The sequence below is a fragment of the Hevea brasiliensis genome, chromosome 1 (genome assembly GCF_030052815.1).
Source record: "Hevea brasiliensis isolate MT/VB/25A 57/8 chromosome 1, ASM3005281v1, whole genome shotgun sequence".
NCBI lineage: Eukaryota > Viridiplantae > Streptophyta > Magnoliopsida > Malpighiales > Euphorbiaceae > Hevea > Hevea brasiliensis.
The window spans coordinates 48867613-48880804 of record NC_079493.1 but is presented as its reverse complement, the minus strand read 5'-3'; the positions used below and the strand labels follow the sequence as shown (position 1 = coordinate 48880804).

At 34.4% G+C, this 13192-nt stretch overlaps 1 protein-coding gene across 1 annotated transcript; it reads right to left on the bottom strand.

Annotated features, from left to right (window-relative positions):
• Positions 1-561: 561 nt before the first annotated feature.
• Positions 562-5259, bottom strand: LOC110632414 (eukaryotic initiation factor 4A-3). The gene is made up of 8 exons (XM_021780635.2): positions 4872-5259; positions 4166-4406; positions 3909-3989; positions 3594-3701; positions 3381-3500; positions 2316-2483; positions 1405-1491; positions 562-881 (listed from the first exon to the last, which is right to left on the bottom strand). The coding sequence occupies exons 1-8, from the start codon at positions 5183-5185 to the stop codon at positions 768-770; spliced, it is 1233 nt and encodes a 410-aa protein (XP_021636327.2). The 5' UTR covers positions 5186-5259; the 3' UTR covers positions 562-767.
• Between the last annotated feature and the right edge of the window lie 7933 nt (positions 5260-13192).

Genomic DNA, 13192 nt, shown 5'->3' with positions numbered 1-13192 from the left:
AAATTTATTAGAATATATTTTTTTACTTTGTTCTTATCAATTTTTTTTTTCTTGAATTATTTTTATGAAACAGAAAGAACTAATTAATTAGATAACAATTAATTTTAATTGAGAGAAAACATGATGAATTAAATCATTCAATTTTTAAAATATAAGAACCAAATCACTTTTAAAATATAAGAACCAAATCGTAATATTGTCAAACCCTATAATCAAATAGTAAATTTTTCAAATTGAATAAAGAGTACATTTATCTTTTTACTAAAACAAAGTGAAATATTAAATGAAAAGACCTTTAATTTTAATAAAAACATAATTAAGGGACTAAATCATTCAATTTTCAAAATGTAGGATCAAATTAAAATGTTAATAAAAAAAATCAAGGATCAAATATTAAATTTTCCTTCATGCCAGGTCTTTAAAAATTCGTTAGACACTGTGGTTAATAGAATTCTGATCCTATCTGTAGGTTCATTTACTTAACCTCCTTCCGATTAGACTAGTCCATTCACTTTTCTCTCCCTCGTCTACAGCTTCCACTACTAGAGCAACTTCAAGAGCTATGAAAACCAAAACCCTTTACCACAATCAATTTAATGACACTAAAATCATCATAAAATCTCACATTTCAAATGTCAAGAAAAAAAAGAGGGGGGGGAGGGGAACTGATCCACCATCTACTATTGTACAAACTCATTACAAATAAGGAGTATAGGCAATCTACAATAATGTGAACCACACAACTTTAAACACCATCCAGCAAGTCTTTAGATCAAATCAGCAACATTCATTGGCATTTCATCGATCTGGGTACTGTAGTACTGCTCTATATCTCTTAAAATCTTGATATCATCACTTTTGACAAAATTTATCGCGACACCCTGAAAACCATCCAAATGCCATTTAATTGACAACAGTTAAATCAACCATCTACCACAGTTCAGTCATTAAATCAAAGTGGTATAACAACAGCAGAATGAGTAATTAGAGAGGCAAATATTGCATCTCCAAGTGAAAAATTGAATAGTGCAGATCTAGAAAATATGAGTACCAAGGAAATTATCCCTTTGGACGGGGATCAGGTTCTGGAGTTCTTAAGGCTTCCTTTGGAATAAACCATAGTCAAGAAAAGAATTCAATTGAATTCCCATCCAATCATACAACTTTTGACATAATTCCTATTTCTTTTAAAATGAATTCCTTTTTTAAGCTAAAACAATTGAATTCTTTCACTTATTGTTTTTCCAAACATGAGAATTGATAAAAAAGAAATCAATTGAATTGAATTCTTGTAAATTTCTAATTTCCAGAAACGCAGTAAATCTAATTGACAGGAAAAGAAATAGTCTTGCACAATGATGGTGTTAGAATCACAAGGGTAAAAAAATGTCAAAAAGTACATACCTTGCGTCCAAAACGACCTGAACGACCAATCCGATGGATGTAAAGCTCTCGATTGTTTGGTAGGTCATAATTGATCACCAAAGAAACCTGAGAAGTGAAGAAGCTGACAGAATAAGAAAAAACCAAACAGCAGAGGGATGCATAAAATAAAACTACAACCAAGTAAATATAAATGGAGGTATTCCCACCAACTTATAATGAGCTAACTAGGAGAGAGAGAGAAAAAGAAGAAGAAGAAGAATAAGAAGAAGAGAGCACCCTGCAATCAAATACTTTCAGTGGAAATGAAGGTTTACTGATATGAGCATTTGCTAGTTATCAGAGATTGATGAGAATGAACACAAAATATGAAAATAATATTGAAAGAAGGAAAATTATTCAGGCATTTATGCAAGACAAATTTAAGATATGCTCCTTTGTGCTTTACTAGGGACAATTATCTGATAACCTCACTAATCTTTTATCCTATACAGATCTGTTACCAAAAGCCTTGACACATAAGTTTCCAAACAATTAATACAACTACAATGGACCTTGTTTAATACCGTGATGATGATTAGTGAGGGATTATTTCATTATTTTAATTGATAATTGCAATTAAGTGTTACGGTGGAAAATACTGCATCGTGCCAAAGAACAACAGAGCAACATCAAGCCATAAAAAGTCCAGATTCCCTTTTTTTTTTCTTTTTCACTAGTGTGAAAAAGAATTTTAGCAGTTGGTAGATAAATTGTTATATCCAAATGAGGGTCAGACATCAACCTTCAGTTTAGGCAATAAAACAAGTTAAGGGTAGTGATATCTCAATATTAATTATTTTTTCAGATTTTTTGAGAACATAAACATTATGTATAAGAAATAACTGTGTTCAACCAGGACATTAGTGAGGAAATCAAGACAAAGAACTTGCCTGTTGAACATCAAGCCCCCGGGCCCAAACATCAGTTGTGATCAGGACGCGGGTTGTACCAGATCGGAACTCTGACATAATTGCATCTCTCTCCTTCTGAGGCATGTCACCATGCATTGATGAGACTGTAAAGTTATTGCTCCGCATCTTCTCAGTTAGCCAATCCACCTGTCCATGGTAATGCATTTGCATACCAATAGTAAGAAAAACAAAAACACTTGAATTCTAACTTTTTTGGGTCCGATCCTAATATTCAGTGTCCCTTCAACTAATGTCTAATGCTCAACTAAATTTAATCCAAACATCGGGTTGGCTAAATAAATCCATTTCCTTAATTTCCACCCAGTTTGGCTTATTCTTAAAAAAGATCAAAGCCTTTTATTCTATTTTCCTCCATGTCATCTTAGATATAGCCCTCCCTTTCGTATCTACTACCACTTCAACTAAGCCTTTAAAATATAACTCTTTCGGCACCAATTATAATTCAAACTCTGGCCAAAAGAGGTCTAATTTCCTAGGTATTCAATCCATTTTTAACAAAGATGAAGCTATCAAGTATCAATTTCAAATTTTCATATTTGAAGCAGAAAACAGGGATTTTGAACCCAGGCAGAACAGCTTCCATCACTCTTCTGAAGAAGCTCTAATCAACTTAATATCAACAGCCTGATTTTGTAAAACTATATATTGCAACTAACCACGTATCTTCAATAACTGCTTGAATCTCACAAGTTGTGTGGACAAAACACATACAACCCTAGCGAAATTGTACGCAACGCATACATTAGGCACCAATGCGTTATCCAAACAAACAGCAAGAAGAGTTTCAGTAGCTACTTTTGTCATTTTGGATAATAGATGAAGTTTTGCTTTATGTTGATAAAGATTAAGATATTTGACAGATGGTAAAATTAAAACAAAGAGAGCCTGCTGAAGTCACAAATTTCAATTTTGACGCACAAACAAGATATATAGACAACCGCGATAAACTCTTGAGAATATTCATTTTATTATAACAATCAACTGTCAGACAAAAGATAGAAATTAGATCAGTGACATCATTACCTTCCGCTTTGTGTTGCAGAAAATAACAGCCTGGGTGATGGTAAGAGTATCATAAAGGTCGCACAGAGTATCAAATTTCCACTCTTCCCTTTCAACAGCTACAAAAAATTGCTTGATACCCTGTCATAAAAGAACACACCAAATGAGAAGCTCCCATCAAATTCGAGCATTGCATTTATTGCAAACTCATTGACAGCTCAAGCAAATACTCACCTCTAAAGTCAATTCATCACGTTTCACAAGAATCTTAACAGGATCTGTCATGAACTTGCTTGTCATCTCCAAAATTTCATTAGGAAGGGTAGCAGAAATCAAGACAACCTGCAATAATACAAACAAATTTAGGATGAACATGTAAATTTATCCATTAGTTGTTATCTAGCCCTGCAGTTGCATAATAATATGGTATCATATAAAATCAAAACATTGCCTAGCATCACTCGAAAAAATGAAACGAAGCCATGTATTTAGAACAACAGGTGAAATAAAACTGAAATTTATGCAAGATTTTTACGGCATTTTGAACACCTGAAGCTCTGGAGGAAGATATCTGTATACATCATAAATTTGATCCTTGAACCCTCTGCTCAGCATCTCATCAGACTCATCCTACAAGACAACCAAAAATAATAATAATAATAACAATGAAAGCCTAATAACATAATGAATAGAGGGAATATGTCTATGAGTGTACTAATTAGAAGTTAACAGTGCAACCCACAAGTACATAGTAAAAAAGCAGAAGAAAGTAGTTATCAATGCATAATCCAAAATCGTCAACTCACAAGAACTAATAACCTAATGGCTCTAGTACGTAATGTCCTCCTCTTTATCATGTCACAAACTCTGCCTGGAGTTCCAGAAACAACATGAACTCCAAACTCCAGCTTCCTAATATCCTCACCCACACTTTTGCCTCCAATGCATGCATGTGCTTGTATATTAATGTAATCACCAATTGCCAATATTACTTTCTCCGTCTGAGCTGCCAGTTCCCTTGTAGGTGATAATATCAATGCCTGGACCCTGTAAAATTGAACCAACATAATAGTAAAACAGCTGAACCCACAAACACGTATTTCCTTTATCAAAAAGCAGAATACTGCCAGGTTCAAAATTAACATGGTCGAAAAAGCAACCAAAATCCACCCAAGACAGAACAAGAACATAGACAAATGAAATCTCCTTTTGTTTCTACGATTAGTTCAATTAATACCCAACAATTAATTTCCCAAGAAAGAAAGAAACGGGCAAAACATTTTCCGGATTTCAAAATACAAAAGTATTCCAAAACATTTTCCAAAAAATTCAACACAGTTGCTTTGCATAAGTTAAAATTAAAAAACAATATTTTTTTCTTGATTTTGGTTTAAACAAAAATAACAAATTTAGATGTCTAAAATCATGATTTTGAAGTTTAAATTTAAAACCAGAAACAGGAAAGAACCCGAAATTTTACAATTAGGGTTTAAAAAAGTTCAAAAAACTTACTCTCTACTAGAGGTATCAACGAGTTGGCAAACAGTGAGGGCAATCATGGAGGTCTTGCCGGTACCGGATTGCGCCTGAGCTATCACATCTCGGCCTTTGATAATGGGCATAACTGCTCTCTGCTGTATCGCAGACGGCTTCTCAAACCCGTAGGCATAAATTCCGCGAAGCAGATCGTTCTTTATGCCCATCTCGTCGAAGCTTGTTATAGGTTCTATACCTTCGGTGGTCTCGAACGCCAATTTTTCATCTTCGGCAGCGGCTCTCCTCGCACTCCGCCCCGCCGGAACTACGCTTGTCGCCGCGGCCGCCATCGCTTTGGCTGTGTGTCAGATAACTAATGTTTTCCAATGCCCGTATGCAACACGACCCTTGCCCGCACACAGCCGGCGTATTTAATGGCTACTTTATTGAATATTTTTTATTTAAGAAATTCATATATTATTTTCTATAAAATAATTATTTTATAAATAAATTAATTCAAAAATAATAATACTTAATAAATAAATAAATATAAATATGATTTTTATAAGATTAATTAGTAACAAGGGATGAATTTATTTCTATTTCATATTAATTAGTAATGATGAATGAATTTATTTCTATTTCATATTAAATTTAATTTATTATTATTAATTTAAAATAAATACATTATAATATTTTATAAAAATTATTATAATTATGTCAATTTTATTTATGTAAAATAAAATATAAAAATTTTTATATAACTAAAAATTTTAGAGTAAAATTTTATTTTATTTTATTTTAAAAAAATAACTATAGAATCTACCATATCATGTAAATGGTATATATTTTTTTCTTTTAGGTCATGTACATGGATATTTAGTCAACTTAATGTTGAACAGAATTTAATAAAAAAAATTGTATAATTAACCCTAAATAATTTGAGATTAAAATTTAATTGTTATTATTATTGTGAGGATTAAATATATTGTGGCTTCATGCTTTTAGTATTCTAGATTTATAATTTTTTGTTGTAATTTAATACCTATAGTTTCACACCATATTACAAAATTAATGGTACCATTAAAAATATAAATTTTTATTTTTTATTTTGGCACATAAATATATGGATAATACAAAATTAATAGTTAATTTTTTCAACATATCAATATATGAGTCCCACTAAATAAAAAAAAAATTAAATTATAGTTATTAAAATAGTGAGTGAAATAATCTAAGGCTCCTATATATTTTATTTTTTATAAATTTGTTCTATATTTTGAAAAATAGCCAATGAATATTATAATTATTTATAAATAGGTCCTTATATTTTTATAAATTATTCTTTTAATATTACTATTATTTATAAATTGATCCTTCTCTCTCCAATATCGGAACAACCGAAAACCCTAAATAAAGAAGCCAAATGCCTAAAAAAGCACCTAAAGCTAGAATGTAATACCTACTACTTGGGGTTGATGGAATCTTCACTAGGAATGCAACAAGGCAGGCTGGGGATGAGGGTGCTTTGTCACGCTTTACCCCTCCATAAGGCATAACATTGTCACACCTTATCCCTTGTAAGGCACGACATATTTCCGTAGCATACCTAATAAATTACCGAACTCCACCTACTAATAACCCATTAGTTATGCTATAAAGGATTTTAAAACAAACCATAGCTTTTTATCTTATCAATTCTTTTGCGGAAAACTGCATGAGAATAGTTAAAATTCCATGTAAACATTTATTGGAAATAATGATAGACTAAATATTGCAAAAGTTACATTTTCATAAGTCTCCAAGTAAAACACAAAACAGTTACAAACTCAAAATGTGATAGCAATGTAATGCTTTTAAATACAAACTGCTCAATATCCGTACATCCATAAATATAGGTACAAAATACATCCAAAGAAATCACAAGGATATACCTAACGTAAATACCCACAAACAATACCAAAATGCTGCTTTCAAGTCTCTCACTCAGCAGCCTTCTCCTTTCCCTTACCTGTGACAGCATAAAGAAGCTATCGTTGAGTATATCACTCAGTGGTGCACAACTAATAACTTTAAAACTTAAGGTAAAACACAATTTATCAAAGCATAATAAATCACATTTTTCTTAAGCATAAAAACTTCATAATAGTTCTAAGTCCATAAAGGCCATTTATTGAAATAACATTTCAAATGAGAAATCACACTTCATAAATCGCAATTCACAAAGCATTAGTGTTGCCAACATCAACACACAGTTTAGATCATAACACAAAATTTCACGATCAGTGCCATATTGTATACCACGACAAAGCAATCTCAACCTCAGTAACTGTTATTAATGAGGGAAGGGCTAGCTAGCTAATGAGTACTCATGTAGTCTTACCCCACTAACCGTTATTAATGGAAGACATAATCAATATCAATTATAAAACTCCAAGTAGCCGTTACTACTGGGGAGTTCCGAAGGGACTGTCATGCTAACTGTGGTTTCAAAGCAACTTTCAAGAGTTTCTAAATCAATAATCACGTTTACAAAACAATAACATATTCAAATTATCATAAAACCCATAAAAGGGGTGGCAACACACAAATTCCTCAAATACAAGAGAAAAACATATCTCATTCAAAATAAACTCATTTCAAATCAAACTCATTCAAATAAACTCATTCAAATAAACTCGTTCAAATCAATTTACGAAGCTAAAACAAAGAAAAAGGTTAATTGTGCACAAACCTTTAATAATTCTCTTTCCTTGTTATCTACTTCTCCTTGTCTGTTCCAACTTCTTTTTCTACTGAAAATACACAAATAGAAGACCTCAATACCAATCTCAATTGCTACCAAGAACTCATTACATGTATGTCTAATGCATCCTAAGTTTGCTTTGCAAATTTTAGAATATTTTGGTTTTGGGACAACTTGGTGCCCCAATATTTGAACCCAATTTTTACCTAATTTCGATCATAATTTGATGAGGTGTTCTTCATGAAAATTGTTCATTTAGGTCTTAACTTTATTTTACTTTTTAAATCACCTAATTCGGAGCTATATAGCTCAAGTTATGACCAAAACACAGTTACGATTCACGTCACAGTTCATCCTGCAGATTCAGTTCTAGCAGATTTATCGATCCAACTTCGTTTAGTAATTTGATCAAGTTAAGTCCATAATTTGGTCTAATGTTCTTCATACGAAATGTTTTACTATATCTTAGGTTTCCATCGGTTCAAAAATCATCTAAATCATAGTTTTCTAGGGAGAGTTATGGCCATGCAAATCTTACTGTTCATATGGTAAATCTGCAGATTTTTAGATTTCTACAGATTCAGTGATTCAAATTTGCTTAACAATTTGATTAGGTTAAGTCCATAATTTGGCCTCAAGTTCTTCATATGAAATGTTCTACTATGTCTTAGGTTTCCATCGGTTCAAGAATCGCCTAAATCATAGTTTTCTAGAGAGAGTTATGGCCATGAAAAGTTTACTGTTCATATGGTCAAATTCTGCAGGTTCCAGAATTTTATCTCCCATTTCAATGCTCATTTGGGGTAGCTTAAGGTCATTTTCGAGGTAGGGTATCTTCACGAAAATTCTAGCCCTATGTCTTAAGTTTCATTTCCAATTGGTTTCACACCAATTGGAATTGTGTAGCTCAAGTTATGGGCTTCCAAACACACTGAATTTAGTGTGCAAAATTCTGCCCTAAGTTCAATTTTTCATTTCTTCAATTGTTCCCTCTAACCAACCTCAATTCACATTTAATTCACCCAAAATGACTATAATTTAGCATTGACACATTAATGGCACTTCCTAACATAAAACCCACAATTTTCAAATACCAAAGTTTGCAATTTTCCCTAATCCTACCATTTCATTACTTCCATTTATCAACCCAATGTCAATATTCAAACTAAATAAACCTCAAATAATCATAATTTAACACTACACACACCAATTTCACTCTCTAGCACCATAACCCAATTTTCCCATGAATCCTAATCTCCCATAATTAAATTTATACACATTTCATGCAATTTCTTTACTCTAATAATGCATACTACTTCAACTAAGCTTGATTTCATCATTATTTTCATTGAAATACATTAAACCCTAATTTTTCTCTAATTTGCCGCCAAAACCCTAGTTTAGGTTCTATGCATATTTCCTTTCATTTTTTTTATGAAATTTCATCATAATCTAACTTAATTTAAGGTTTGTATAACTAAATGAGTAGTAAAGAACTTACCTCTTGATGACTTTCTTCCAACTCCCCAAATCTTTAATTTTCTTCTAATCTCTTGTTTCCCCTTGCTTTTAATCTCTAAATCAAAGATTAATTTGATGCTCTCTACCAATTAGATGGAAAACCCATGGAGGAAAAACAAGGAATTGAGTTTTGAGAATGGGTGTCAATGGAGAAAGAAGGAAGAAGAAGAAAAAAAAAAAGAGAGAAGGAGAGAGAGTGGGTGGTAACTAAATGGGAGAGAGAAGAGGGTTTTTCCCTTTATATATTTATCCCCATTTTTTATTTATTTAATTCATTTAATTGAGTTGTCCAAAGCCCATTGATACTAAAATTTTAATTGGGTCAAAATGGAATTAAAATTCTAGATTTTTATTTCTTTTATTTTCTTTTCACTTTATATTTGAATTCTTTTCCTGAAAAAAAAATTATTTCATAATTCAATATATTACTTTCATTTAATTTAATTTATATTTTAGTCAAAAGTCAACTCTTGAGGTGAATTGACCAAAATGCCCCTTATCGGGTCATAATCCCTCTTTTTCAATATACCCGGTGAATCCTTATATTTTTAGGTCACTTGAATTTTTATTATGTCTATCTCAATAAATTTTTTTTCTATTTATTTTTGGTCCCCAAGGTGTCTTTGAATGGTACTAGTCACGGACCAAAAATAGTACTATTCATAACTCGGAGGTTCGGGGTGTTACAATTCTCCCCTCCTTAAAAATAAATTTCGTCCTCAAAATTTACTTGGTCTCAGTCTTTGAGTAGCTATGGGTGCTGCCTTCTCTTGTCCTCCTCACACTCCCATGTAGCCTCCTGGCCTGAATGATGGTTCCACAGCACTTTCACTAGAGGTATCTGCTTGTTCCTCAGCTACTTCACCTCATATGCCAAGATCTTTATGGGCTCTTCGTCATATGTCAAGTATGGATTCACCTCAATCTCCTCCACTGGCAAAATGTGAGAGGGGTCTGATCTGTACCTCAACATGGAGACATGGAAGACATTGTGAATCTTGTCCAACTCCGAAGGCAATGCAAGTCTATATGCCAATGGACCCACTCTTTCCAAAACCTCATACGACCTAATGAAGCGAGGACTTAGTTTTCCCTTTCTACCAAACCTCATGATCCTCTTCCATGGGGAAACTTTTAGGAACACCTTGTCACCCACACTGTACCGAATATCTCTTCTCTTTAGGTCAATGTAGGACTTTTGTCTATCCATTGCAACTTTGAGTCAGTCTCTAATGAGCTTAACCTTTTCTTCCGTCTGCTGCACTAATTCTGGGCCAAATTAACTTCCTCTCGCCCACTTCATCCCAACACAAGGGAGTTCTACACTTTCTGCCATAAAGTGCTTCGTATGGAGGCATCCCGATGCTTGACTGATAACTGTTGTTGTAGGAAAATTCAATTAAAGGCAAGTGTGTGTCCCAACTACCTTTAAACTCAATCACATAAGCCTGAAGCATATCCTCCAAAATCTGAATGATCCTTTCAGATTGGCCGTCTGTCTGTGGATGAAATGTTGTACTGAAGTTCAATCTAGTTCCTAGGGCTTTTTGGAGGCTACCCTAGAATCTAGAAGTGAACCTTGGGTCTCTGTCCGACACAATAGACACTAGCACTCTATGTAACCTCACAACATCATCAATGTACAGTTTGGCCAATCTTTCCAGGCTGTAATCCATCTTCACTGGCAAAAAGTGTGCAGACTTGGTCAATCTATCAACAATAACCCAAACTGCATCATGATTCTTTTGTGTACGTGGAAGTCCTATCACGAAATCCATAGCGATTCTTTCCCTTTTCCACTCAGGAATTGGCAATGGCTGTAGCAACCCTGCAGGCACTTGGTGTTTTGCCTTTACTTGCTGACAAGTTAGGCATTTGGCAACATATTCTATAATGTCTTTCTTCATTCCTCTCCACCAATAGTGCTCTTTCACACTTCTGTACATTTTGGTTCCACTGGGGTGCATTGCAAAAGGTGAATCATGTGCTTCCTTTAAAATGGTCTACCTCAGTTCAACATTCTCAGGAATACACATTCTGCCCTTATATAACAACAAGCTCTCATCATTTACTGATAATTCTGGTTTTTTGCCATCCCGAGCCTCTTCCATCAACTTCACTTACTTATCATCCTTCTGTGCAACTGCTTTAATTTGTTCTGCCATCATTGGCTTCACTTGCCAAGTAGCTACCATCTGCCCATCTTCATTAATCTCCAAATTAGCATGCAATGCCCTTAATTCATGCACCATGGACAAAGGAGAAACCGTCAAACCAGCCATAGTCTTGCGACTTAAAGCATCAGCTACAACATTTGCCTTTCCAGGCTGATAGTCTATCAAGCAATCATAAACTTTTATAAGCTCTAACCATCTCCTCTGCCTCAAATTTAACTCCTTCTGTGTGCCCAAGTATTTCAAACTTTTATGATCTGTGTATATATAACATCTCTCTCCATACAAGTAATGTCTCCAGATCTTCAAGGCAAAGACAATGGCTGGTAGTTCCAAGTCATGTGTAAGATAATTCCTCTCATTCAGTTTAAGCTGGCATGAAGCATAGGCAATGAAGTTTCTATCTTGCATCAACACATAGCCTAATCCGTTATGAGAAGCATCACTATATATGGTATACTCCTTACCCAAAGTGGGCAAGGTTAAGACTGGAGCTTTAGTTAAACGCCTCTTTAACTCATCAAAACTTTCCTGGCATCGATCAGTCCACTTAAATTTTACATCATTCCTAAGTAGCTTGGTCAGTGGAGATGCTAGCATGGAGAATCCCTTCACAAACCTTCGGCAATAACCAACCAAACCAAGGAAACTCCGAACTTTCGTGACATTTTTGGGTGGCTTCCAATTAAGAATGGCTTCAACTTTGCTAGGATCCACCTGGACACCTTCTGCAGATACAATATGCCCCAAAAATGAAATCTCCTTTAGCCAAAACTCACATTTCGATAGTTTGGCATACAACTGCTTCTCCCTCAAAGTTTGCAATACTATCCTCAAGTGCTTGTTTTGTTCCTCTGCATTCTTTGAGTACACCAAAATATCATCAATGAACACCACAACAAACTGGTCCAAATATGGCCTGAAGATAGTGTTCATCAGGCCCATAAAAGCAGCTGAAGCATTAGTCAACCCGAATGGCATTACCAAGAACTCATAGTGGCCATACCGAGTCCTAAAGGCAGTTTTAGGAATACTTTGCTCCTGCACCCTCAATTGGTAGTAGCCCGATCTCAAGTCAATTTTGGAGAATACAGTTGCATCTTTCAACTGATCAAACAAATCATCGATCCGTGGTAGAGGGTATCTATTCTTTATGGTCACCTTATTCAACTGTCTATAATCTATGCATAGGCAGAGAGTACCATCCTTTTTCTTCACAAATAATACTGGTGCTCCCCAAGGTGACACGCTAGGGAGGAGGAAACCCTTATCTAACAATTCCTGCAATTGTACCTTCAACTCTTTCAACTCAGCAGGTGTCATCCTATAAAGAGTGATGGAGATTGGCTCCACACTAGGCATAGTCTCAATTTAAAATTGCACCTCTTTTTCTGGAGGCAATCCCGGTAATTCTTACAGAAAAACATCCGAAAAATTCCATACCGTAGGAATATCTTTAAGATCTGGACTCCCCACCTGGGTGTCTATCACATGAGCTAGATAAGCTTCACATCCCTTTCTAATCATCTTTCTAGCAAGTGCAGCTGAAATGATGTTGGATGGCAATAACTGCCTCTCCCTGTGTATCACTACGTCTGCATACTCAGGAAGACCAAAAGTGACTATCTTCAGTCTATAGTCGATCATGGCGTGATGCCTGGCTAACCAATCCATGCCCAAGATGATATTATAATCTCGGAAGGGTATGTCAATTAAGTCTGACAGGAATGTATGTCCTTGGATCACCAAAGGACAATCCTTATATAATTTGTTTACCCTAACCTCTTGTCCTAAAGGACTAGTCACTAGCACATCATAATCCAATTTCACACAAGGAATAACAATAGAGCATGCAATAGTGGCACTAGCATAAGAATGTGTAGAACCAGGGTCAAACAGCATATATACATCTCTAT